This window comes from Salmo trutta, chromosome 3, assembly GCF_901001165.1.
Source record: "Salmo trutta chromosome 3, fSalTru1.1, whole genome shotgun sequence".
In the NCBI taxonomy this organism is placed as follows: domain Eukaryota; kingdom Metazoa; phylum Chordata; class Actinopteri; order Salmoniformes; family Salmonidae; genus Salmo; species Salmo trutta.
Window position 1 is genome coordinate 11,042,464 of NC_042959.1, and position 27,095 is coordinate 11,069,558.

At 47.1% G+C, this 27,095-nt stretch overlaps 2 protein-coding genes, 1 long non-coding RNA gene and 1 pseudogene across 4 annotated transcripts; 1 reads left to right on the forward strand and 3 right to left on the reverse strand.

Moving 5' to 3' along the window:
* Nucleotides 1–3,525: 3,525 nt before the first annotated feature.
* LOC115168194 (probable tRNA(His) guanylyltransferase) lies at nucleotides 3,526–11,311 on the reverse strand (annotated as a pseudogene).
* Nucleotides 11,312–11,344: 33 nt separating this feature from the next.
* On the forward strand, nucleotides 11,345–13,431 carry lsm11 (LSM11, U7 small nuclear RNA associated). 2 transcript variants are annotated; one of them, XM_029723236.1, is made up of 5 exons: nucleotides 11,345–11,873; nucleotides 12,095–12,234; nucleotides 12,432–12,515; nucleotides 12,691–12,943; nucleotides 13,138–13,431. In XM_029723236.1, the coding sequence occupies exons 1-5, from the start codon at nucleotides 11,390–11,392 to the stop codon at nucleotides 13,281–13,283; spliced, it is 1,107 nt and encodes a 368-aa protein (XP_029579096.1). In that variant the 5' UTR covers nucleotides 11,345–11,389; the 3' UTR covers nucleotides 13,284–13,431. The 2 variants fall into 2 exon arrangements, with proteins under 2 accessions (XP_029579096.1, XP_029579085.1); XM_029723225.1 differs by having other exon boundaries at nucleotides 12,691–13,431.
* A 1,084-nt stretch (nucleotides 13,432–14,515) lies between these two features.
* On the reverse strand, nucleotides 14,516–27,036 carry LOC115168202 (clathrin interactor 1). Its single transcript, XM_029723258.1, has 8 exons — nucleotides 27,032–27,036; nucleotides 23,871–24,066; nucleotides 20,535–20,757; nucleotides 20,316–20,409; nucleotides 18,614–18,679; nucleotides 18,250–18,521; nucleotides 17,307–17,484; nucleotides 14,516–16,894 (listed from the first exon to the last, which is right to left on the reverse strand). Exons 4-8 carry the CDS (start codon nucleotides 20,353–20,355, stop codon nucleotides 16,617–16,619), a joined length of 834 nt encoding a protein of 277 aa, XP_029579118.1. The 5' UTR covers nucleotides 20,356–20,409; nucleotides 20,535–20,757; nucleotides 23,871–24,066; nucleotides 27,032–27,036; the 3' UTR covers nucleotides 14,516–16,616.
* Nucleotides 23,429–23,779, reverse strand: LOC115168216 (uncharacterized). The gene is made up of 2 exons (XR_003870638.1): nucleotides 23,501–23,779; nucleotides 23,429–23,466 (listed from the first exon to the last, which is right to left on the reverse strand). It is a non-coding gene; the product is annotated as an uncharacterized LOC115168216 (long non-coding RNA).
* Nucleotides 27,037–27,095: the final 59 nt, after the last annotated feature.

Consider the following 27,095-nt stretch of genomic DNA (forward strand, 5'->3'; position numbering starts at 1 on the left):
GCTTCCACAGAGGCAGAGCGCATCTTTTCTGTTGCATTCAGTTCTTTCTTTCATTTTCAGCCACTCCCATTTACACTATAACTAACTGGTCGTGCTTGCACCCGGCCGCTCCACTGAGACGCTCCAACGACTTCGGTGAGCCTATCGGTTTTGAAAACGGTTGAAGACTAGATATTGTTTTATGGCAGCCTAACACCTATGCGTTAGCATATACAAAAATAATAAAATATCTTCTATTTTTCACAAATTCTATGTCATATGATAGGCGAATGTGAATGTTCAGAAATACAGAACGTGTCATGGCAATACTATAAAACATTTATACTAAAGATGAATTCTGTCACACAGCTCCTAAATGCACCCTATTCCCTATATAGTGCACTTCTTTTGACCAGGGCCCATATGGCCGTCAGCACACAGGTGGTTTCTTGGCAGAGAGACAGGTAGTGTACAGTACAGCATTCCCATGCTGGGGTAGTCACCATCTCTGTGCAGGGATGGTAGGGGAGGGCAATCTGAATACTGTAGGCCTACTGTACCAGCGCTGTGTACGATACTGTACCTGAGAAACTAGGTTTCATCTTGTTTTTGCTCTGTCCCATCAAAAGCATTAACATGCCAACTAGTATACATTTATCAGCCACTGTAAACCAGGGTGTGTTGAACATTTATTTCATTTATTTATTTCACCTTTATTTAACCAGGTAGGCAAGTTCAGAATAAGTTCTCATTTACAACTGCGACCTGGCCCTGATAAAGCAAAGCAGTTTGACACATACAACAACACAGAGTTACACATGGAGTAAAACAAACATACAGTCAATAATATAGTAGAAAAATAAGTCTATATACAAAGTGAGCAAATGAGGTGAGATAAGGGAGGTAAAGGCAAAAAAAGGCCATGCTGGCAAAGTAAATACAATATAGCAAGTAAAACACTGGAATGGTAGATTTGCAGTGGAAGAAAGTGCAAAGGAGCTAAATAAATAAATACAGTAGGGGAAGAAGTAGTTGTTTGGGCTAAATTATAGATGGGCTATGTACAGGTGCAGTGATCTGTGAGCTGCTCTGACAGCTGGTGCTTAAAGCTAGTGAGGGAGATAAGTGTTTCCAGTTTTAGAGATTTTTGTAGTTCGTTCCAGTCATTGGCAGCAGAGAACTGGAAGGAGAGGCGGCCGAAGGAGGAATTGGCTTTGGGGGTGACCAGAGAGATATACCTGCTGGAGCGTGTGCTACAGGTGGGTGCTGCTATGGTGACCAGCGAGCTGAGATAAGGGGGAACTTTACCTAGCAGGGTCTTGTAGATGACCTGGAGCCAGTGGGTTTGGCGACGAGTATGAAGCGAGGGCCAGCCAACGAGAGCGTACAGGTCGCAGTGGTGGGTAGTATATGGGGCTTTGGTGACAAAACGGATGGCACTGTGATAGACTGCATCCAATTTATTGAGTAGAGTGTTGGAGGCTATTTTGTAAATGACATCACCGAAGTCGAGGATCGGTAGGATGGTCAGTTTTACGAGGGTATGTTTGGCAGCATGAGTGAAGGATGCTTTGTTGCGAAATAGGAAGCCAATTCTAGATTTAACTTTGGATTGGAGATGCTTAATGTGAGTCTGGAAGGAGAGTTTACAGTTTAACCAGACACCTAGGTATTTGTAGTTGTTCACATATTCTAAGTCAGAACCGTCCAGAGTAGTGATGCTGGACGGACGGGCAGGTGCAGGCAGCGATCGGTTGAAGAGCATGCATTTAGTTTTACTTGTATTTAAGAGCAGTTGGAGGCCACGGAAGGATAGTTGTATGGCATTGAAGCTCATCTGGAGGTTAGTTAACACAGTGTCCAAAGAGGGGCCAGAAGTATACAGAATGGTGTCGTCTGCGTAGAGGTGGATCAGAGAATCACCAGCAGCAAGAGCGACATGTCACACAGTCAGATGGAGGTGGTTTGAGTATGTCTGATATTATTAGAAGTGTCTAGTGTCTGATAATATTAGAAGTGTCTAGTGTATGACAATATTAGAAGTGTCTAGTGTCTGATAATATTAGAAGTGTCTAGTGTCTGATAATATTAGAAGTGTCTAGCGTCTGACAATATTAGAAGTGTCTTGTGTCTGATAATATTAGAAGTGTCTAGTGTGCAGTGGCACACAGCTCAAAGTGTGCTTTGCTCTTCTAAAAGGAACTTTGGCACTGAAACACCAGTAATTTATTGGTCAGCTATTGATTTCTATGTGATTCCGTTAAAAGCCACCACACGCAGGCACACACACTGAAACCTGCTGGGACATCATGGAAACACAGGATGAAACATTAATATTCAAAGACTACGGATTTGTCCTTTGTGAATGGAAATGTGAGATTTGATATTCAGTTCACACCCACAAGGAAGATTAAGTGACCAAAAGCAGCTGCAAATAGAGGAGCCAGAGGTGATCAGACATGCTTCTCAGTGAGACATATGATCAGACATGCTTCTCAGTGAGACAAGTGAGAGGAGACAGGGGCCAGAGGTGATCAGACATGCTTCTCAGTGAGACATATGATCAGACATGCTTCTCAGTGAGACATATGATCAGACATGCTTCTCAGTGAGACAAGTGAGAGGAGACAGGGGCCAGAGGTGATCAGACATGCTTCTCAGTGAGACATATGATCAGACATGCTTCTCAGTGAGACAGGTGAGAGGAGACAGGGGCCAGAGGTGATCAGACATGCTTCTCAGTGAGACATATGATCAGACATGCTTCTCAGTGAGACAAGTGAGAGGAGACAGGGGCCAGAGGTGATCAGACATGCTTCTCAGTGAGACATATGATCAGACACGCTTCTCAGTGAGACAAGTGAGAGGAGACAGGGGCCAGAGGTGATCAGACATGCTTCTCAGTGAGACAAGTGAGAGGAGACAGGGGCCAGAGGTGATCAGACATGCTTCTCAGTGAGACAGGTGAGAGGAGACAGGGGCCAGAGGTGATCAGACATGCTTCTCAGTGAGACAAGTGAGAGGAGACAGGGGCCAGAGGTGATCAGACATGCTTCTCAGTGAGACAGGTGAGAGGAGACAGGGGCCAGAGGTGATCAGACATGCTTCTCAGTGAGACAAGTGAGAGGAGACAGGGGCCAGAGGTGATCAGACATGCTTCTCAGTGAGACATATGATTAGACATGCTTCTCAGTGAGACAAGTGAGAGGAGACAGTGGCCAGAGGTGATCAGACATGCTTCTCAGTGAGACAAGTGAGAGGAGACAGGGGCCAGAGGTGATCAGACATGCTTCTCAGTGAGACAAGTGAGAGGAGACAGTGGCCAGAGGTGATCAGACATGCTTCTCAGTGAGAGGAGACAGGGGCCAGAGGTGATCAGACATGCTTCTCAGTGAGACAAGTGAGAGGAGACAGGGGCCAGAGGTGATCCGACATGCTTCTCAGTGAGACAAGTGAGAGGAGACAGGGGCCAGAGGTGATCAGACATGCTTCTCAGTGAGACAAGCAGATCTCTCTCTGGTTAACTGGCACATACCCACACAGCCAACAGTAAGCCTACTAGTTTATTATGATGATATAATATGCCAGCATCACCATCGGCAAAACATCATCAACAATACACATTCTCTTGGTTTCATGGTTCCAGACATAAGACAGGCCGTATTTCAAATATTTGTACACAGTACATGAGCAAAGAGCATGATGGTGTTTGAGTTCTGCCACTGCTGACAGTTTGTTCCAATCAAGAGTTAGTGATTAAGAGTATCCATACAGTCCATGACAGCTTCCAACCCTCTCCATCCCACAGCAGGAACATGTAGAAGTACAACAGGCTAGACTCTGTCCATGTTCAACGTTAACCACTGTGCAGATTTCTGCTCCTCTAGGAAAAGTTCTCAGCAGTGGTCTTTTAGAATGTTGGGGTGTTCCTCCCAGAACTCGTCCCCTATCACGTCACAGTGGTGGGCACTGACACGCCTCCTGGTTCGTGTCACTGGCACCTCCTCCTCCTCGTTGGGGAGCTTCACACTCTTGGTCACTGTTTCTTCCAGCTGGGACAGATGGAGGAAGGAAGGGGGTTAACCATCATAACAATAATTATTAGTTGGGTGCTTCCATTTGTCCAACTTCACACATGTATTATACACGTGTAAATTGGAAATTAGTTTTTTGCATATCCCACTCCCCCAGACACCTTTGGAGTGGGCTCACGACCTGCCGGGACCCTGGAGCAATTAGGGTCAAGGGCACATCGCCAGATTTTCCACCTAGTCATCTCTGGGATTCGAACCAGCGGCATTTCACTTACTGGCCAAACACTCTTAACCACTAGGCTACCTACCACCCTCACACAAAAGCCTGGAAGTGTTTCTATGAATGTATCTGAAATGGCATCCTATTCTCTATGTAGTCCACTACTTCTGACAAGAGGCTCTATATAGGGAATAGGGTGCATTGAGGACACAGGCCGAGATCTCACCTTCTTCCTCATTAGGGCGGTTCCTGTGGACCACAGGCTCCTTGTTGTAATTGATATCAAACTCAGAAAACAGGATTTCATTCTTATCTGCTGCCAATGTTCTCTGGGAGAGACAGACGGAGACAGAGAGACAGAGAGACAGACGGAGACAGAGAGACAGACGGAGACAGAGAGACAGACGGAGACAGACAGAGACAGAGAGACAGACGGAGACAGAGAGACAGAGAGGAGACAGAGAGACAGAGAGGAGACAGAGAGACAGAGAGGAGACAGAGAGACAGAGAGGAGACAGAGAGACAGAGAGACAGACAGAGACAGAGAGACAGACAGAGACAGAGAGACAGACAGAGACAGAGAGACAGACAGAGACAGAGAGACAGACAGAGACAGAGAGACAGAGAGAGAACATAGAGATTTGATTATGTATCCAAAGGTCTTGGTAAATTAAATATGGAAAGGTCAACTGAGGTAGTTTCCAGTGAAAGTAAATATGATGTAGTCATCCATTCTAAAGCTATTATCGGAATAATTATAAAGTTATGAGCCTTAGAAAATGACATACCGCAAAAAGAGCAGATATATTAAAACTGTGACACTGTAACTATGCTAATCTCACTGGAGTAACTCCCACCTTCAGTCTGTCCTCTGCCTGTGTAGTGGTGAGTCCACCTTTCTGCACCAACCTCCAAAACACTGGTATACAGGGTGCTGACCTGGCGAACACACACACCATTACGAAAGAGAACCAGAAATGTGGAAGAGAATCTACTGTATTCAAAGCACACACACACACACACACACACACACACACACAGGATAATGTATTGGGGGATAGGAGTGTGTGAGTATTTAAGTGCGAGTGTATACAGTCAGCCTGCCTCCAGCTGAGGAAGTCCCGGAGGTTGCGGTTGCTAGGATACAGAACCACCCGCCCGTCAAACCCTGGGGGGTAGAGGAGGGGCTGGTCTCTGAATTAGTCCCTCCAGTAAAACACATAGGAAGAGGACAACTGGGACGCTACACATAGGAAGAGGACAACTGGGACGCTACACATAGGAAGAGGACAACTGGGACGCTACACATAGGAAGAGGACAACTGGGACGCTACACATAGGAAGAGGACAACTGGGACGCTACACATAGGAAGAGGACAACTGGGAAGGTACATGGGTCATCAGCTTACTGGAGTGGGAGGAGGGTGGAAGGTAGAGGGGGGGAAGAGTGGAGGGGGGAGGAGGGGGCAAGGTGGAAGGTAGAGGAGGGTGGAGGGGGGAGGAGAAGGTGGAGGAGTGTGGAGGAGTGGGGGAAGGTAGAGGAGGGTGGAGGGGGGAAGGTGGAAGAGTGGGGGAAGGTAGAGGAGGGTGGAGGGGGGAGGAGAAGGTGGAGGAGTGTGGAGGAGTGGGGGAAGGTAGAGGGGGGAGGAGGGGGGAAGGTGGAAGGTAGAGGAGGGTGGAGGGGAGAGGAGAAGGTGGAGGAGTGTGGAGGAGTGGGGGAAGGTAGAGGAGGGTGGAGGGGGGAAGGTAGAAGAGTGGGGGAAGGTAGAGGAGGGTGGAAATTAGAGGAGGGTGGAGGAGTGGGGTAAGGTAGAGGAGGGGGGGGAAGGTAGAGGAGGGTGGAGGAGTGGGGGAAGGTAGAGGAGGGTGGAAAGGTAGAGGGTGGAGTGGGGGAAGGTGGAGTGGGGGAAGGTAGAGGGTGGAGTGGGGGAGGGGGGAAGGTAGAGGGTGGAGTGGGGGAGGGGGGAAGGTAGAGGAGGGTGGAGGAGGGGGGAAGGTAGAGGAGGGTGGAGGAGGGGGGGAAGGTAGAGGAGGGTGGAGGGTGGAGGAGAAAAGTGAGGGGTCACTCAATGCAATAAACATTTGTGCGTGGCTGTGGATGTGTGTGTGTGTGGTTGGTGAGTGTGTGGCGGTGTGTGTCTCTGTACATGTATGTTATTACCTGGCTCTCCTTTTGAACCAGAGATCCTCTTGAAGACGAAGCTGAACTCGTCACTTTGTCCGTATGAGATGATGATGTCATCCAGGTCCTCCATAACAGACCTGGTGCTGCGTGTCATCAGACCCAGAGCTCTGTCGTCAATGGGCTTCAGGAAGTTGTGCTGCTCTGCAAACCTACAGCAACACAGGGAAGTCAGTCAGTCAGCGAGTGGGTCAGTCAGTCAGCGAGGGGGTCAGTCAGTCAGTTAGTGGGTGAGTCAGTCAGTGGGTGAGTGAGTGGGTCAGTCAGTGGGTGAGTGAGTGGGTCAGTCAGTCAGTCAGCGGGTCAGTCAGTCAATGGGTCAGTCAGTCAGTGGGTCAGTCAGTCAGTCAGTGGGTCAGTCAGTCAGTGGGTGAGTGAGTGGGTCAGTCAGTCAGTCAGTCAGTCAGTCAGTCAGTGGGTCAGTCAGTGGTTCAGTCAGAGGGTCAGTCAGTCAGTCAGTGGGTCAGTCAGTGGGTCAGTCGGTCAGTGTGGGTCAGTCAGTCAGTGGGTCAGTCAGTGTGTCAGTCAGTCAGTGGGTCAGTCAGTCAGTGTGTCAGTCAGTCAGTGTGTCAGTCAGTCAGTCAGTGGGTCAGTCAGTCAGTGTGTCAGTCAGTCAGTCAGTGGGTCAGTCAGTCAGTCAGTGGGTCAGTCAGTCAGTGTGTCAGTCAGTCAGTCAGTGGGTCAGTCAGTCAGTGTGTCAGTCAGTCAGTGTGTCAGTCAGTCAGTCAGTGGGACAGTCAGTCAGTGGGTCAGTGGGTCAGTCAGTCAGTGGGTCAGTCAGTGGGTCAATCAGTCAGTCAGTCAGTCAGCGAGTGGGTCAGTCAGTCAGTTAGTGGGTGGGTCAGTCAGTCAGTTAGTGGGTGAGTCAGTCAATGGGTCAGTCAGTCAGTGGGTCAGTCAGTCAGTCAGTGGGTCAGTCAGTCAGTGGGTGAGTGAGTGGGTCAGTCAGTGGGTCAGTCAGTCAGTCAGTGGGTGAGTGGGTCAGTCAGTGGGTCAGTGGGTCAGTCAGTCAGTGGGTCAGTCAGTCAGTGGGTCAGTCAGTCAGTGGGTCAGTCAGTCAGTGGGTCAGTCAGTGGGACAGTGGGTCAGTCAGTCAGTCAGTCAGTGGGTCAGTCAGTCAGTCAGTCAGTGGGTTAGTCAGTCAATGGGTCAGTCAGTCAGTGGGTCAGTCAGTCAGTCAGTGGGTGAGTCAGTCAATGGGTCAGTCAGTCAGTGGGTCAGTCAGTCAGTGGGTGAGTGAGTGGGTCAATCAGTGGGTGAGTGAGTGAGTGGGTCAGTCAGTCAGTCAGCGGGTCAGTCCGTCAATGGGTCAGTCAGTCAGTGGGTCAGTCAGTCAGTCAGTGGGTCAGTCAGTCAGTGGGTGAGTGAGTGGGTCAGTCAGTGTGTGAGTGAGTGAGTGAGTGAGTGAGTGAGTGGGTCAGTCAGTCAGTCAGCGGGTCAGTCAGTCAATGGGTCAGTCAGTCAGTGGGTCAGTCAGTCAGTCAGTGGGTCAGTCTGTCAGTGGGTGAGTGAGTGGGTCAGTCAGTGGGTCAGTCAGTCAGTCAGTGGGTGAGTGGGTCAGTCAGTGGGTCAGTCAGTGGGTCAGTCAGTCAGTGGGTCAGTCAGTCAGTGGGTCAGTCAGTGGGTCAGTCAGTCCTCTCCGGAGCTGCAGATACACCCCCAGCTCCTCTCCGGAGCTACAGATACACCCCCGGCTCCTCTCCGGAGCTACAGATACACCCCCCGGCTCCTCTCCGGAGCTGCAGATACAGCCCCCGGCTCCTCTCCGGAGCTGCAGATACACCCCCGGCTCCTCTCCGGAGCTGCAGATACACCCCCCGGCTCCTCTCCGGAGCTGCAGATACACCCCCCGGCTCCTCCCGGAGCTACAGATACACCCCCCGGCTCCTCTCCGGAGCTACAGATACACCCCCCGGCTCCTCTCCGGAGCTACAGATACACCCCCCGGCTCCTCTCCGGAGCTGCAGATACACCCCCCCGGCTCCTCTCCGGAGCTGCAGATACACCCCCCGGCTCCTCTCCGGAGCTGCAGATACACCCCCCGGCTCCTCCCGGAGCTGCAGATACACCCCCCGGCTCCTCCCGGAGCTGCAGATACACCCCCCGGCTCCTTTCCGGAGCTGCAGATACTAGAGGTCGAACGATTATGATTTTTCAACGCCGATACCGATACCGATTATTGGAGGGCCAAAAGCCAATACCGATTAATCAGCCGATTTTTTTTTCTTATTATTTAATTGTAATAATGACAATTACAACAGTACTGAATGAACACTTATTTTAACTTAATATAATACATCAATAAAATCAATTTAGCCTCAAATGAATAATGAAACATGTTCAATTTGGTTTAAATAATGCAAAACAATGTGTTGGAGAAGAAAGTAAAAGTGCAATATGTGCCATGTAAAAAAGCTAACGTTTAAGTTCCTTGCTCAGAACATGAGAACATATGAAAGCTGGTGGTTCCTTTTAACACGAGTCTTCAATATTCCCAGGTAAGTTTTAGGTTGTAGTTATTATAGGACTATTTCTCTCTATACGATTTGTATTTCATATACCTTTGATTATTGGATGTTCTTATAGGCACGTTAGTATTGCCAGTGTAACAGTATAGCTTCCGTCCCTCTCCTCGCTCCTACCTGGGCTCGAACCAGGAACACATCGACAACAGCCACCCTCGAAGCAGCGTTACCCATGCAGAGCAAGGGGAACAACTACTCCAAGTCTCAGAGAGTGACGTTTGAAACGCTATTAGCGAGCACCCGGCTAACTAGCTAGCCATTTCACATCGGTTACACCAGCCTAATCTTGGGAGTTGACAGGCTTGAAGGGGTGGGTATAATTTGTGGAACGTTCCAAAAGGAATCTGTTCCAATAAACCTAAAGTAAAAGGTTGCCAACCAACAATGCATACAAAGTAGCAACGCATACAAACCAAGCTAACTAGCTGCCGAATAGGCATCAACTCACCACGTAGCTTATTCTTAATGTTTGTCCATAGGCTACCAGAGTGAGTACAGACATTTTTCGGAATAAACGAAATGAGTGAAAAACGCAATGAAATAGACCACTCACTACCCGGTATCTTATTCTGCCACTATACAACTTTGTATGCGTTGTTTTTTGGCAACCTTGTTATTTACGAAGTTTTTGGAATAGATTCCTGTTGGAACGTTCCACAAATTATACCCACCCGGCTTGAAATCATAAACAGCTTGAAACACAGCGAAGAGCTGCTGGCAAAATGCACAAAAGTGCTGTCTGAATGAATGCTTACGAGAAGCTGCAGATACACCCTCCAGCTCCTCTCCGGAACACCTGCTCGTCGAACATCTCATTCCAAAATCATGGCCATTAATATGGAGTTGGTCCCCTCTTTGCTGCTATAACAGCCTCCACTCTTCTGGGAAGGCTTTCCACTAGAAGTTGGAACATTGCTGCGGGGACTTGCTTCCATTCAGTCACGAGCATTAGTGAGGTCGGGCACTGATGTTGGGCGATTAGGCCTGGCTCGCAGTTGGCCCCATCAAACATCACAAAGGTGTTTGTTGGGGTTGAGGTCAGGGCTCTTTGCAGGCCAGTCAAGTTCTTCCACACCGATCTCAACAAACCATTTCTGCATGGACCTCTTTGTGCACGGGGGCATTGTCATGCTGAAACAGAAAAGCGCCTTCCCTAAACTGTTTCCACAAAGTTGGAAGCACAGAATCGTCTAGAATGTCATTGTATGCTGTAGAATTAAGATTTCCCTTCACTGGAACAAAGGGGCCTAGCCCAATCCATGAAAAACAGCCAGAGACCATTATTCCTCCTCCACCACCAAACTTTCATCCATCTAACTGCCAGATGGTGAAGCGTGATTCATCACTCCAGAGAACACGTTTCCACTGCTCCAGAGTCCAATGGCAGCAAGCTTTACACCACAGCAGCCGACGCTTGGCATTGCACATGGTGATCTTCGGCTTGTGTGAGGCTGCTCGGCCATAGAAACCCATGTCACGAAGCTCCTGACGAACAGTTCTTGTGTTGATGTTGCTTCCAGAGACAGTTTAAACTCGGTGGGGAGTGTTGCAACCGAGGACAGGCGATGTTTACGCACTACGGCGGTCCAGTTTACTGAGCTTGTGTGGCCTAACAATTCGCGGCTGAGCCGTTGTTTCTCCTAGACGTTTCCACATCACAATAACAGCACTTAGTTGACCAGGGCAGCTCTAGCAGGATAGAAATTTGATGAACTGACTGACTTGTTGGAAAGGTGGCATCCTATGACGGTGCCACGTTGAAAGTCACTGAGCTCTTCAGGAAGGCCATTCTACTGCAGATGTTTGTCTATGGAGATTGCATGGCTGTGTGCTCGATTTTCTAGACCTGTCAGCAACTGGTTTGGCTGAAATAGCCGAATCCAATAATGTGAAGGGATGTCCACCTACTTTTGTATATAGTGTACTTACAAATGGTTGTCATCCTCTTCAGTCCATGATTTTAATTCTTCCTTAAAACAATGGTATAACTTAGTTTACTTTAGGTGAATCAATGTAAGTGGTGCTATTGTCGAGGAAGTGCTGTAAGTTATTAGTATAAATGTTTTTGTGAGAATGTAGCTGACAAAGGACAGAACACAAGTTATTTTCGTCAGAGATGTATACAGTCCATCCAACAAATAGCTCCTACACGAACATATACTGCGAATTTCTATTCCGGGACAGTATCTCATCTACGATCTCAATACAAAAAAGTAAGAAAGAAAAACAAACGAATATAAATTGTTTTTGTTGTTTTTCTTTTGGTTCGGTCCCTGTACATAATTCCCTTTTAAAAAAATAATTAAAAACAAAGCTTACAGACGACTAATATGTAATTATGTTGCAGCTGCATCAAATCTGCTGCATGGTCCTTCACCGCCCTCGCCTGGTGAAAATAGAGAAATGAAGCGGAAGAAGACTAACTTTCCCATGATTCTTAGCGTCGTGCATGTCTGCATTTGTTTTAAAAATGGAGGAGAGGGAAAGAAGAGGAGACGAACAACAAAAATGTCCAGAATCAGAAAAGAAAGAGAGAGAATCAACAAGTGCTTCAGATGCAACCGAACATACGGCAGAAGAAGAAGATGATATCGCGGCAAAGTTGGACGTCACCTCCGAGAAATTTGACCCCCTCCTGGCGCTATACTCGACTACAGTGCCTCTTCCATACCCAAACGTGAAATGCTTCAACAACATAGCCGAGTATGAAAGCTTTCTAAAGGGGGGTCGGGGCCGCGCCAAGCCGGAGAACGTGGAGAAAAAGCTGAGGAAAGCCAGGAAAGGTGTAGCGGATCCGGAGAGGATAGAGAAACTCAAGAGGTTGATGGTGAACAACCCGATAGAGAGAGAAGATGGAGAGGAGGGGACCAGCGGCACTGCCCGCCGTGGTAGAATACAGAAGGCTGCCAAGAATGTCCTGACCAGGATGCCTCGTATGTCGTGAATTATTTCTACCTATTGTAGGCCTGCTTTGAATCCTTTAGTTTTTGGTGGTGTGGTTTCAGATTATTCTTACTTATGATCATTGTCTCACATTGCCACATATTTAGGCAAATTAAAACTCTTCATTGATATGTGGGGCATTATTGATGAGTCAAACTTGTGGTTGACAGCCAGGTGAGTTCTATTTAATGTCTACTTCCTGTTTATACAGTCCATACAGGAAGTCCTCTGGGGGAGCTGCACCGCTGCGTGCAGGAGAGGATCAGGGTGAAAGTTCACATCAGAACCTTCAAGGGGCTCCGTGGAGTGTGTTCTGGCTTCATAGTGGCCTTCGACAAGTTCTGGAACATGGTGAGAGCTCACCACCTTCTCTCGCTCTTACCCGGCCCTTACCCTACCCCTGCCCTCCACCGCCTCTCCACAGGTGGCATGCAGACTAGACTATAGTCTTATGTAAGACAGTGCTCAAATAACCTTACACATCGCTGTCCTTGCTCTCAATTTGTCCCCTCACCCTCTATTCCCTCTCCTCTCTCTCTCCCTGTTAGGCGATGGTAGATGTAGATGAGACCTACAGGGAACCTCTGCTGGGTGAAGCTTTCTACCACGAGAAGGCCCTCACTGTCACACGGGTAGGTCTGGTGCCACCGAAGGGCTCAGATCCTCTATTCTAGTGGTGCATTCTAGAGAATAGGGTGTCGTCTTGGCTGCAGATGATGACATTTCCAGATCACTAAAAAAGGTGCAGCCATTATCATTCTCTGCAATCAGAAAACAAACTCATTAGCTATCCCTCTCCTTCCATAGCTCTTTGACAAGCTGAAACTCCAGGAGAGTGCGGCACTGAGAGAATGTGAGGAGAAGAAGAAGCAGATGGGCAAGAGGAAAGCTGAACCCTTCCATCCCCCGCCTGACACCCAAACCAGAGACGGCAGACGAGGTGACCCCAATAGAGGGGACCCCAGAAGGAGAGGAGACCCTAGGGCAGTGGACCCCCGACTTGCAAGGGCTACAGTTGGGCCCCCAGTGGGCGATGACCCCGGAGCCCTAGGGGCCACAGGTAAGACCCAGGGGTCAAATGTTAAAGGTCAGGAGTCAGGGACTGAGGGTCCCAAGAGAAGAGGGTCCCAGAAGAAAGAAGTGTCCCAGCCCTACGGGAGGGTTCACACGCGCCACGTCAACCAGCTCTTCATACGGGGAGAGAACGTGCTTCTAGTCAACCTACAACCTCTCTGAATCTATTGTGTGTTCTAGCCAGCAGGGGTGGCAACCTAGCCTGGAACTGGAAGCCAGTCTGTTCCTGCTCTCTTGACAACTCCTTATGGAGTTTTCATGCCAAACGTGAGCAGAAACTGGCACCCGGGCTAGTGGCAACCCTCCAGGAAAGTTACTTGACCTGAAGGTCCAACGTGTTGGAACTTTACCAAGACCTACAGTATCTACACTGGTTTAGACCAACCTGGAAGTCTCACTGTTACTGCATATCATATTGATATTCTCTGCTTTACGCAGACAGAAATTAATTAGAAATAAAACATTTATTACCAAGCTGTCTTCTCTTGTCGTTTCTCATCTGGTCTTTGCCTCTGGGTCATATGAAATATGAAACCGTATTGAAATGCAGGCATGGTGTGCACAACTGTAAAAAACCACCAGAGGGCAGTATACTCACATCTCACTGAGTCGCTGGAAAAGAAAAACATAAATATTATAAATCATTCTAAAAAATTATTCATATAAAGATGGAACTGTAAAGAGATGTGAATTTCTCTGGAATTTCTCTACTTTGATTTCACTTTATCTGGATATAGTGAGGATTAAAATGTGATCTAAAAGTAGCCTAACCTAATCAATGTCGTAAATATGCAGATTATAATCTCGAAACACAACTGCATCAATGCAGAAACCCATAAATGTCATCCATGCTATGCCCAGCCTGCCAACTCCAGATAACATGGAGGCATATTGCCACTGAAAAGAGGAAAACCTACTGTGTCCCATTATCTTGCTTTTCTCTGTCAGAGCAGAAATGGCAGCGTGGTCTGGTCTCAGAGGACCTCATGTGTTATGAATAATGGAGAAGCTTCAGATTGCAGATGGTACTAAGCAGCAACTCTTATTTGTTTAGACATTTCAGATGGTGCTTTATTTTTTCATGGCCACATCAGCTTGATGTACTGCAGGTCATTGGTTTGTGTAGCTGCTGCTTTGTCTATAAAGTACAGAGGTTACCCAAGGACAATAAACATGAACCTTCAGTATTGCACATTTTCCATAATATCTTGGAGCTGTGTTGTGTAGTATCTGTTAATTGTTCAAACGGTGTCTGAGACGAGACATTATCCTGCAGTACCTAGCTTTAATTACTTTCTTATACCTCAATCTGATCTATTCATTCCCAAGCCAAGGTCCTCCACATGGTTGCATACCGATGCACTGGCCAGATGGCTGTACTGTGTGTGTGTGTAGGGCTGCACTGTGTGTATGTGTGTGTAGGGCTGTACTGTGTGTATGTGTGTGTAGGGCTGTACTGTGTATGTGTGGGTCTCAGCAGGTTCCAAGGCCACTGCTCTACTCCAATGCAGTAGTAACCAAGTTGGTCTTAAGTGAAATAAACACTTCATTACCAAACTGTAATCAAACTGTTTTAATGTCAGATACAGGATCATTATGGGCCAATCAAATCAAACAAAAAGAAAAACGACATCTTCAAGGCTTCTTTCGTTGGTGATGCTTCACTTTTTCTTTTTGCACATTTGCATAAACTAGTGTTTCCTTTTCAGTAACAATCCCACATTACCAAAGATCTCAGAACAATTGTAATAAGTAGAAAAAATAAACAAAACAAAAGAATAAAAACAACCCCCTAAAGACATCTCTTAGAAAAAACAAACAAGAGTGGATAGATTTTGGTCGTTTCCAACAGGTAATGCCTCCTCTCAGACAGACTACTGTGTGTGTGTGCAGGGTTGGGGTCAATTCAGAAAGTAAACCAAATGTAAAAAATTGTAATTGAAAAGCATTGAAGAAAATTGGAATTTCAGTGTACCTCCAGAATTGAAATGGAATTGACCCCAACTCATGGAAGACGACATAGCTCTGAGCCAGAGGAGTCTACATGGGAGGTACTCACTGGCCTGGTAGAGATGGTCCTGACATCAACATGTACAGAGTGTGCATCCCAAATTGCACCCAGTTCCTATATAGTGCACTACTTTTGAGCCAGGTCCTAATGGGCCCTGGTCAGAAGTAGTACACTACAAAGTGAATAGGGTGCTATATGGGATGAATCCCAAAAAATACAAATCCTCTCCTGAACCTGGACTGTCTGAGAAACCTCCTTCAGAGATGCTATACACTCTGGGGTGACGTTTCCCCCAAGTACAGATCTAGAATCAGCTTCCCCTCCCACAATCCCAACCTTAACCATTAGTGGGGGGGGGATGCAAAACTGACCCAAGATCAGCATCTAGGGGCAACTTCCCCCGGCTCCCAGAGGCTCCCAGAGGCCAGAGGGCACAGTAAGAACCACACATACATACTGTGCAGTAGACTCCAACAGTAACGGTCTAAACCACTGTATAGTTGTATCGTCTCCTGTAAGTTGTAATGAAGGAAAAAGGCCTCCGTCTCAGAGGCACCATGTGCAGTACTTAAAGAACACAGCCCACCATTAGATTGTTCCTACATCTACTCATCTTATTTGGATGCAAGGAAAAAAAGGATTATATTTCTTTAAAAAATATATACCCATAAGAAAGGCCACAAAGGAGATCTGTGTTTTATCATTACCACAGCTTCCTCATTTAACAGCTTTTAATCATTTCTCATTCATTCAGTTATTAAATCGATCCATCAATAAATAACTGATTGATCTGTTAAATCTAATATTGAACAGAAATTCCACATTGGGAGTGTGGAACGCTGATATATAAAGTAAGTATTAAAAGACTGACTCCATCGCAATGTATCTTGCCATAGCAACGTCTTGATTGACATCTGATTCCGTCCAATCGACACACACTTCTTCACGACATCATCATAATCAAGAACTCAATAACTTATTTGTCCATCGCACCATAGTAATATTTACAGTTGTAGGGAAGGGACAGGTTGAGGCAACTTAACATTCTAAAAGAGATGGGGAGTTATTGGGGTGGGATTATATAAAACTATATTTTCTACTCTGGACATTTAATTGGTTAAGTAAAGCAAAACCCCCACTGACATTCTCTTCAAGGAAGATTCATATGGGCAATTCCATGGTAACAGAATGATTTTTTAAAATGCAATTCAAAACAACATTATTTCAAAGTTAAGCCATACAAGTTTAAAAGTCATCCTTGTGCATATAATTGTATGGGTTGTTTAACTTTGAAATCATTGGTTTTTGTTTGGCTTACATTTTAAAGTAAAAAATCTGAGTCTCATTCTGTTACGGTTTCTCTCTCTCTCTCCCTCTTAGTTGTTCTCTCTGATTCAACCTGAACAACCATTACTGTTGTCCCTCTTAGTTCCAACTGATTAAAACATACATGTATATTCATATCTTTATACATCACTTAAAAAAGATAGAAACAGGAAATGGAGGGGTGGCAGTCAGTATTTGATATTTGACAACATTCAAGTACTCTTTGTTTGCAGCTCTTTACAATCCTTCACAGACGGTCGATTGGATGGAGAGAAAAATAGAAACAACAGCCCTCCTCTCTTTCACTTCTCTTCCTCTTCCCTCACTTCCTGAAGTTGCAGAAATCTGCGAATGCGTCATGCTGCTGTACCATGCCAGAGCCCATAGACATGGCTGGCATCCTGATCCCCATGGTCATGTTAGCCTGGGGCATGGCAACCATGTTCATGCCCATTCCCATCATGCCCTGGCTGTGGGCCATGCCCATCCCAGCACCAGGGTGCATCATGGGAGTTGTTGCCGGTCTGATGGGGGCAGGTGCGAGGCCCATGCCGGCGAATCCCTGGGAGAGCATGTTGACGGGTGGGAGGGGCTGGCCTCCTAGACGACAGAAACAGGAATAAGTGGAGTCAGAAGACAGCATGACCTCACACACACACACACACACACACACACACACACACACACACACACACAGGTTCACACACTCCACAAGTTGTACCAAGCATCCTTCTATTCCATACTCAACAAAGTGTCCCAAGTATAGTACTCTTAAGGTTATATAAAAACAACTCTTCCATTCTGACTGAACCTAAAGCCATTTGAATGGTCTTGTGCCCATCCTGATAACAGGAAGAAAGATCCACACCCTGGGGATCTTGGATGCTCCACAACTGAATGGATCTCAAATCAACGTTTTGTTCAACAGACATTCAGCAGCGTTTTGAACACCCTCCAGACAAACACAGTACTCTTTCTATCCCAGTCTATTCTACAAACACACTAGGCTCACCTTGGAGTGTGTTGAGGGTGGGCTGGACAGGTTTGGGGGGCTGCACGCCAGGTGCCAGGAAGTCCAGACTGATGTTGACCGAAGAGTCAGACCAGGTGGATGGGATCGCTGACCCCATGGAACCCTGGGTACCCAGCATGACTTGCTGCTGCTGGGGCTGCAACGGCCCGCCCATCAACTGGAAAGGGGGGAGGGGCGACAATTTGGAAGACAGTTCCAATAGATAGTAATGTTAAAGGTACCTATATAATGGTGACATATGAAGGTTGAACTGCTGTCTCTGAAGGCATCTACATGGAAACACATCTCATCTAACCAGAATGAACAAGATCGGGAGTCAGGTTTTATTATTCTGCTAAACTAAGCTGGTCTTTTTTAAGTAGGTCAGGTTTTATTATTCTGCTAAACTAAGCTGGTCTTTTTTAAGTAGGTCAGGTTTTATTATTCTGCTAAACTAAGCTGGTCTTTTTTAAGTAGGTCAGGTTTTATTATTCTGCTAAACTAAGCTGGTCTTTTTTAAGTAGGTCAGGTTTTATTATTCTGCTAAACTAAGCTGGTCTTTTTTAAGTAGGTCAGGTTTTATTATTCTGCTAAACTAAGCTGGTCTTTTTTAAGTAGGTCAGGTTTTATTATTCTGCTAAACTAAGCTGGTCTTTTTTAAGTAGGTCAGGTTTTTAACATGCACATATTATCTATGCAAACAACCTTGTATTAGATTGAATGGTTTTCTGACTCAAACTGGTTCCTTCTCATTGTGTGTGTGTGTGTGTGTTTGTCCCTAGGGAAGGTGGAGCATCTGCAAACCTTGGCTCTCTGCCGTTTCTCTCTCGTGTGTGTTCCTCTAAACCACAGCCAGTTACTGTCACTCCTCTCATTAACAGTGGATCAGACACAAATACAATTTCTGATGTAAATGAATGTACTGTCTGTCCTGTATTCTTACCAGTGATCTGGACTGTGGCATGGTGCTGCTGATGGTCTGTGTGTTGGTCATATTTAAGGTGAGGCTCTGAGAGGCAGAGAGCGACTGGGTCTGGCCCGGACCCATCAGGTCAAACAGGTCAGCGGAGGCTGGAGCTGGTGCAGAGCTGGCCGACAGAGCCCCAAACAGGTCAGTGTTGCTGGGGGCCAGAGGCTGGGCGAAGGGGGTGGGGACGGGGGCCTGGCCCCCAGGGAAAGCATTCCAGTCCCCAAAGTCACCGTTCCCACTGGAGGCTGGAGAGAAGGAGAAAAAAAATGTTAATGGATAAACTAGACTATAAAAAACAATAAAAATCTCTGAATATTCTAATGCTTTCTAAACTCACCAGGTATTGTGGAGAGGCCGACAGAGGCAGCAGGTGAGGAGAAGTCAGCAAATCCTCCTATCAGGTCTGGAAAGAGACATGCATACAACACTTGAATGAGTGAATTGTGACAGCTTCCAGACACCGGCCCAGAGACCCTCCATGATGTTCTGTAACTACACTACCTCCCCCTAACCCTCCATGATGTCCTGTAACTACACTACCTCCCCCTAACCCTCTAAGATGTTCTGTAACTACACTACCTCCCCCTAATCCTCCATGATGTCCTGTAACTACACTACCTCCCCCTAACCCTCCATGATGTCCTGTAACTACACTACCTCCCCCTAACCCTCTAAGATGTTCTGTAACTACACTACCTCCCCCTAATCCTCCATGATGTCCTCTACACTACCTCCCCCTAATCCTCCATGATGTCCTGTAACTACACTACCTCCCCCTAATCCTCCATGATGTCCTGTAACTACACTACCTCCCCCTAACCCTCCACGATGTCCTGTAACTACACTACCTTCCCCTAATCCTCCATGATGTCCTGTAACTACACTACCTCCCCCTAACCCTCCATGATGTCCTCTACACTAACTCCCCCTAATCCTCCATGATGTCCTGTAACTACACTACCTCCCCCTAATCCTCCATGATGTCCTGTAACTACACTACCTCCCCCTAACCCTCCGAGATGTCCTGTAACTACACTACCTCCCCCTAACCCTCCATGATGTCCTGTAACTACACTACCTCCCCCTAATCCTCCATGATGTCCTGTAACTACACTACCTCCCCCTAATCCTCCATGATGTCCTGTAACTACACTACCTCCCCCTAATCCTCTATGATGTCCTGTAACGACACTACCTCCCCCTAATCCTCCATGATGTCCTGTAACGACACTACCTCCCCCTAACCCTCCATGATGTCCTGTAACTACACTACCTCCCCCGAACTCTCCATGATGTCCTGTAACTACACTACCTCCCCCTAACCTCCATGATGTCCTGTAACTACACTACCTCCCCCTAATCCTCCATGATGTCCTCTACACTACCTCCCCCTAACCCTCCATGATGTCCTGTAACGACACTACCTCCCCCTAACCCTCCATGATGTCCTCTACACTACCTCCCCCTAATCCTCCATGATGTCCTGTAACTACACTACCTCCCCCTAATCCTCCATGATGTCCTCTACACTACCTCCCCCTAATCCTCCATGATGTCCTGTAACTACACTACCTCCCCCTAACCCTCCGAGATGTCCTGTAACTACACTAACTCCCCCTAACCCTCCATGATGTCCTCTACACTACCTCCCCCTAACCCTCCATGATGTTCTGTAACTACACTAACTCCCCCTAACCCTCCATGATGTCCTGTAACTACACTACCTCCCCCTAACCCTCCATGATGTCCTGTAACTACACTACCTTCCCCTAATCCTCCATGATGTCCTGTAACTACACTACCTCCCCTTAACCCTCCATGATGTCCTGTAACTACACTACCTCCCCCTAACCCTCCATGATGTTCTGTAACTACACTACCTCCCCCTAACCCTCCATGATGTCCTGTAACTACACTACCTCCCCCTAACCCTCCATGATGTCCTGTAACTACACTACCTCCCCCTAACCCTCCATGATGTTCTGTAACTACACTACCTCCCCCTAATCCTCTATGATGTCCTCTCAGTGTGTAGTTACCGGTGGCTGCTGCAGGCTGGCTGGGTCCTGTATCTACCATCAATAGGTCAGCCAAACCACTACTGGAGGGCTGGGGTGCTGCTGCGGACAGAGTCTGGAACAGAGAGAAGGAGAGATGTGAGTAGAGACAGAGGGAGCGAGACTGCACTGTCCACTTAACACTAGATGGCAGCAATAAGCTAGAATGGACCAGCATGGACTGAATGCACATGGACGCACCTGTTTTGCAGAGGTATCAGGGCTCTTGTCTCCTGTGTAGTGGGCCGCGGCTCCCAGGGACACAGTTTTGGATGGAACCCCGCCTCTCTTCTTGGTTGCTGTGGTTTCTGTTGCCTGGACGATCTGGACGCTCTTGGTCGTCACGGTTTCCTCCTCGTCTTTGAACACTGACCTCCCAGACTGGCCATTCTGCGACGGGCGACCTCGTTCCTCCTCGTTGTCACTAAGGAGACCAAAGAGGACGCTTTGTTTTGGGGATAATTCAATAGAAAAAGATTGTTTCCCCATGTCAGTTCTAGCCTTAGGAACAGACAAGGACAGCAGTGACTGTGAACGAAGACTGTATTGAGTGACTGATCTGGTCAGTGAGGAACAGAGATACAAAGGGAGTTGTCCCATCAACGCTTTAGCCTCCTAGTGGAGAGAGAGGTCCACTGCACCACAGCATACACATCACAGTGATGGGTGAGAGATCTAGCATTGGTAATAAATCTTAAAGCACCATGATACGTACACCGTGTCCAGACTCAAAGATACAAGCTGCTATACTATCAGTTAAAGTAGGATTTGGTAGTATCTCTGGGTTAGGGAGATGAGAGTCTCAGTTATCAAGAACAATGTAATGAGCCATAACCCATGTAGGCAGCAATTAAAACCATTTGTACAAAAACACATTTTAACCACTGAATCCAACAGTTCACTAAAACAAAAAGAAAACAAATAAAAGTATGCAGAGTCAGTCTTTTTAAACCTTAAATTCCCAAACATGTTCAGCTGTAGCCTACAGGTCCAGCAGAGTCAGAAACCAAGTGTGTGCCCAAGCATTGCTGCCTTAGTTAGAACGCCAGAGTGTTTAACAGCCGCTGCAAGAGTGTGTGGATCTGGTCAATGAGCCCAGTGTGTGGATCTGGTCAATGAGCCCAGTGTGTGGATCTGGTCAATGAGCCCAGTGTGTGGATCTGGTCAATGAGCCCAGTGTGTGGATCTGGTCAATGAGCCCAGTGTGTGGATCTGGTCAATGAGCCCAGTGTGTGGATCTGGTCAATGAGCCCAGTGTGTGGATCTGGTCAATGAGCCCAGTGTGTGGATCTGGTCAATGAGCCCAGTGTGTGGATCTGGTCAATGAGCCCAGTCGCCTTGCAGTAGGCTACCGCACAGTGAGGCAGCAGCAGGCCCAGTAGACCAGCCAATCAGCGGTGGCGAGCCCATCCGGTGGGGATATCCTGGGCTAGGAAGCCCAGCACATCTAGATGTTATGTCACAGTGCAGATACCGACCTGCGGCTGCTACCACACAAAACACAGCAAGGCAGGAGAGTCAGAAGACTCCGGTAGATTGGCGGAACACAGATGAAAAACCTGACCGTCGAGGAGTATCCAAGGCCTAGTCGGCCCAACGTGTCTAGACAGTCAGTCACAGCACAGATCTATCCTCACTCAGCTTTCAGGGCGGGCACCATACCGGCCCTGTCTCCAGTAGGAACCAGCAGATAAAATCGCTTGTAAACCAAGCAATGTTAACGCTTTGATCCTGTAGGATTTTAGATTTGACCTGTTGTTTGAGGACAACCTATAACGGTTTTGCTAAGTAATACAAAAATTGTAACACTTGAAACAAACAGTGTGACAACACGCTCAGCAAAACTGCCCTGCCGCCATCTTGAATCTAGGTTGGCATGTTATAGCGGAGGACAGAGGGTAGCTCTAACATACTGTAATATGATATGAGGACAGAGGGTAGCTCTAACATACTGTAATATGATATGAAGAGGACAGAGGGTAGCTCTCTAACATACTGTAATATGATATGAGGACAGAGGGTAGCTCTCTAACATACTGTAATATGATATGAGGAGGACAGAGGGTAGCTCTAACATACTGTAATATGATATGAAGAGGACAGAGGGTAGCTCTCTAACATACTGTAATATGATATGAGGACAGAGGGTAGCTCTCTAACATACTGTAATATGATATGAGGAGGACAGAGGGTAGCTCTCTAACATACTGTAATATGATATGAAGAGGACAGAGGATAGCTCTCTAACATACTGTAATATGATATGAAGTGGACAGAGGGTAGCTCTCTAACATACTGTAATATGATATGAGGAGGACAGAGGGTAGCTCTCTAACATACTGTAATATGATATGAGGAGGACAGAGGGTAGCTCTAACATACTGTAATATGATATGAGGAGGACAGAGGGTAGCTCTCTAACATACTGTAATGTGATATGAGGACAGAGGGTAGCTCTCTAACATACTGTAATATGATATGAGGAGGACAGAGGGTAGCTCTAACATACTGTAATATGATATGAGGAGGACAGAGGGTAGCTCTCTAACATACTGTAATGTGATATGAGGACAGAGGGTAGCTCTCTAACATACTGTAATATGAGGAGGACAGAGGGTAGCTCTCTAACATACTGTAATGTGATATGAGGAGGACAGAGGGTAGCTCTAACATACTGTAATGTGATATGAGGAGGACAGAGGGTAGCTCTCTAACATACTGTAATGTGATATGAGGAGGACAGAGGGCAGCTCTCTAACATACTGTAATGTGATATGAGGAGGACAGAGGGTAGCTCTCTAACATACTGTAATGTGATATGAGGAGGACAGAGGGTAGCTCTCTAACATACTGTAATATGATATGAGGAGGACAGAGGGTAGCTCTCTAACATACTGTAATATGATATGAGGAGGACAGAGGGTAGCTCTCTAACATACTGTAATGTGATATGAGGACAGAGGGTAGCTCTCTAACATACTGTAATGTGATATGAGGAGGACAGAGGGTAGCTCAAACTTCTCCCTGTACCTCAGTTTGTAAGGCTCCACCGCCCGCTCTCGATTTGAGTTATTAATACATTTCCTTAGTCTTTCTTGCAATCTCACCCAGGGGAACTGTTCTCTCTCCTAACCTGAATCTGTCTGGTGAATCAACTCTCTCCTAACCTGAATCTGTCTGGTGAATCAACTCTCTCCTAACCTGAATCTGTCTGGTGAATCAACTCTCTCCTTACCTGAATCTGTCTGGTGAATCAACTCTCTCCTTACCTGAATCTGTCTGGTGAATCAACTCTCTCCTAACCTGAATCTGTCTGGTGAATCAACTCTCTCCTAACCTGAATCTGTCTGGTGAATCAACTCTCTCCTAACCTGAATCTGTCTGGTGAATCAACTCTCTCCTAACCTGAATCTGTCTGGTGAATCAACTCTCTCCTAACCTGAATATGTCTGGTGAATCAACTCTCTCCTTACCTGAATCTGTCTGGTGAGTCAACTCTCTCCTTACCTGAATCTGGTGAATCAACTCTCTCCTTACCTGAATCTGTCTGGTGAGTCATCTCTGCTCTGCTTCTTGAACTTGTTGATGGTGTCGTCGATGGTGCTGCCAATCTTATCACTGATCTCCCCCAGTTTCTCACTGAAGGGAAACTGGCCTTGGTCTCTCTTCCAGTCCTCATCCCACTTCCCTCTGCTGCTTCCCTCATTACCGCCAGAATCATACCGGTCACTCGCTGGAGAGAGAAGAGAGATGTATATCAACGAATTGGCGAGAGCACTAGAACAGTCTGCAGCACCCAGCCTCACCCTACTAGAATCTGAAGTCAAATGTCTACTGTTGATCTGGTGCTTCTGTCACCAACCAAGGAGGGCCTACAGCAGCACCTAGATCTTCTGCACAGATTCTGCCAGACCTGGGCCCTGACAGTAAATCTCAGTAAGACAAAATAATGGTGTTCCAAAAAAGGTCCAGTCACCAGGACCACAAATACAAATTCCATCTAGACACTGTTGCCCTAGAGCACACAAAAAACTATACATACCTCGGCCTAAACATCAGCACCGCAGGTAACTTCCACAAAGCTGTGAACGATCTGAGAGACAAAGCAAGAAGGGCCTTCTATGCCATCAAAAGGAACATAAAATTCGACATACCAATTAGAATCTGGCAAAAAAATACTTGAATCAGTTCTTGAACCCATTGCCCTTTATGGTTGTGAGGTCTGGGGTCGCTCACCATCCAAGAACTCACAAAATGGGACAAACACCAAATTGAGACTCTGCATGCAGAACTCTGCAAAAACATCCTCTGTGTACAACGTAAAACACCAAATAATGCATGCAGAGCAGAATTAGGCCAATATACGCTAATTATCAAAATCCAGAAAAGAGCCGTTAAATTCTACAACCACCTAAAAGGAAGCGATTCCCAAACCTTCCATAACAAAGCCATCACCTACAGAGAGATGAACCTGGAGAAGAGTCCCCTAAGCAAGCTGGTCCTGGGCCTCTGTTCACAAACACAAACACACCCCACAGAGCCCCAGGACAGCAACACAGTTAGACCCAACCAAATCATGAGAAAACAAAAAGATAATTACTTGACGCATTGGAAAGAAATGACAAAAAAACTGAGCAAACTAAAATGCTATTTGGCCTTAGCGAGTACACAGTGGCAGAATACCTGGCCACTGTGACTGACCCAAACTTAAGCAAAGCTTTGACTATGTACAGACTCAGTGAGCATAGCCTTGCTATTGAGAAAGGCCGCTGTAGGCAGACCTGGCTCTCAAGAGAAGACAGGTTATGTGGACACTGCCCACAAAATGAGGTGGAAACTGAGCTGCACTTCCTAACCTCCGGCCAAATGTATGACCATATTAGAGACACATATTTCCCTCAGATTACACAGATCCACAAACAATTCGAACACAAATCAAATTGTGATAAACTACCATATCTACTGGGTGAAATACCACAGTGTTCCATCACAGCAGCAAGATTTGTGACCTGCTACCACAAGAAAAGTGCAACCAGTGAAGAACAAACACCAATGTAAATACAACCTATATTTATGCTTATTTATTTTCCCTTTTGTACTTTAACTGTTTGCATATCATTACAACACATTTAAAATGTCCTTATTCTTTTGGAAGTGTAATGTTTACAGTTCATTTTTTATTATTATTATCTACTTCACTTGCCTTGGCAATGTAAACATGTTCCCATGCCAACAAAGCCCTTCAATTGAATTGATAGATAGATAGATAGGAGGGGAGAGAAGGATTGTGAGTATGCCCTTTAAAAGATCAGAGGACACTCCAATGCATGTCTGTTTGTGTTCCAGATTGACTTACTGTATCTGCTGAACCCTCCCCCCCATACCGTCAGAGGACTTACTGTATCTGCTGAACCCTCCCCCCCATACCGTCAGAGGACTTACTGTATCTGCTGAACCCTCCCCCCATACCGTCAGAGGACTTACTGTATCTGCTGAACCCTCCCCCCATACCGTCAGAGGACTTACTGTATCTGCTGAACCCTCCCCCACATACCGTCAGAGGACTTACTGTATCTGCTGAACCCTCCCCCACATACCGTCAGAGGACTTACTGTATCTGCTGAACCCTCCCCCCATACCGTCAGAGGACTTACTGTATCTGCTGAACCCTCCCCCCCATACCGTCAGAGGACTTACTGTATCTGCTGAACCCTCCCCCCCATACCGTCAGAGGACTTACTGTATCTGCTGAACCCTCCCCCCCATACCGTCAGAGGACTTACTGTATCTGCTGACCCCCCCCCCCATACCGTCAGAGGACTTACTGTATCTGCTGAACCCTCCCCCCCATACCGTCAGAGGACTTACTGTATCTGCTGAACCCTCCCCCCATACCGTCAGAGGACTTACTGTATCTGCTGAACCCTCCCCCCATACCGTCAGAGGACTTACTGTATCTGCTGAACCCTCCCCCCCATACCGTCAGAGGACTTACTGTATCTGCTGAACCCTCCCCCCCATACCGTCAGAGGGACTTACTGTATCTGCTGAACCCTCCCCCCCATACCGTCAGAGGACTTACTGTATCCTGCTGAACCCTCCCCCATACCGTCAGAGGACTTACTGTATCTGCTGAACCCTCCCCCATACCGTCAGAGGACTTATGTATCTGCTGACCCCTCCCCAAACCGTCATAAGGACTTACTGATCTGCTGAACCCTCCCCCCATACCGTCAGAGGACTTGACTGGATCTGCCTGAACCCTCCCCCCCCCATACCGTCAGAGGACTTACTTGTATCTGCTGAACACCCTCCCCCCCCATAACCGTCAGAGGACTTAACTTACTGTATCTGCTGAACCGCCCACCTCCCCCATACCATTACCGTCAGAGGACTTACTGGTATCTGCTGAAACCCTCCCCCCCCATACCGTCAGAGGACGTACTGGTATCGGCTGAACCCTCCCCCCCCCATCCCGTCAGAGGACTTACTGTATCTGCTGAACCCTCCCCCCCCCATACCGTCAGAGGACTTACTGTATCTGCTGAACCCTCCCCCCCCCATACCGTCAGAGGACTTACTGTATCTGCTGAACCCTCCCCCCCCCATACCGTCAGAGGACTTACTGTATCTGCTGAACCCTCCCCCCCCATACCGTCAGAGGACTTACTGTATCTGCTGAACCCTCCCCCCCATACCGTCAGAGGACTTACTGGATCTGCTGAACCCTCCCCCCATAACCGTCAGAGACTTACTGATCTG

Excerpts from the sequence above, each read along its gene's own strand:
- lsm11 (XM_029723225.1), top strand. The coding sequence starts at position 11,390 with ATGTCTGCATTTGTTTTAAAAATGGAGGAGAGGGAAAGAAGAGGAGAC. Across the intron at positions 11,874-12,094 it reads TGTCCTGACCAGGATGCCTC|TCCATACAGGAAGTCCTCTG; the intron begins GTATGTCGTGAA and ends CTGTTTATACAG. Across the intron at positions 12,235-12,431 it reads TCGACAAGTTCTGGAACATG|GCGATGGTAGATGTAGATGA; the intron begins GTGAGAGCTCAC and ends TCTCCCTGTTAG.
- LOC115168202 (XM_029723258.1), bottom strand. The coding sequence starts at position 20,355 with ATGGTAGATACAGGACCCAGCCAGCCTGCAGCAGCCACCG. Across the intron at positions 18,522-18,613 it reads CGGCCTCTCCACAATACCTG|CCTCCAGTGGGAACGGTGAC; the intron begins GTGAGTTTAGAA and ends CCTTCTCTCCAG. Across the intron at positions 17,485-18,249 it reads TGCCACAGTCCAGATCACTG|TTGATGGGCGGGCCGTTGCA; the intron begins GTAAGAATACAG and ends CCCCCTTTCCAG.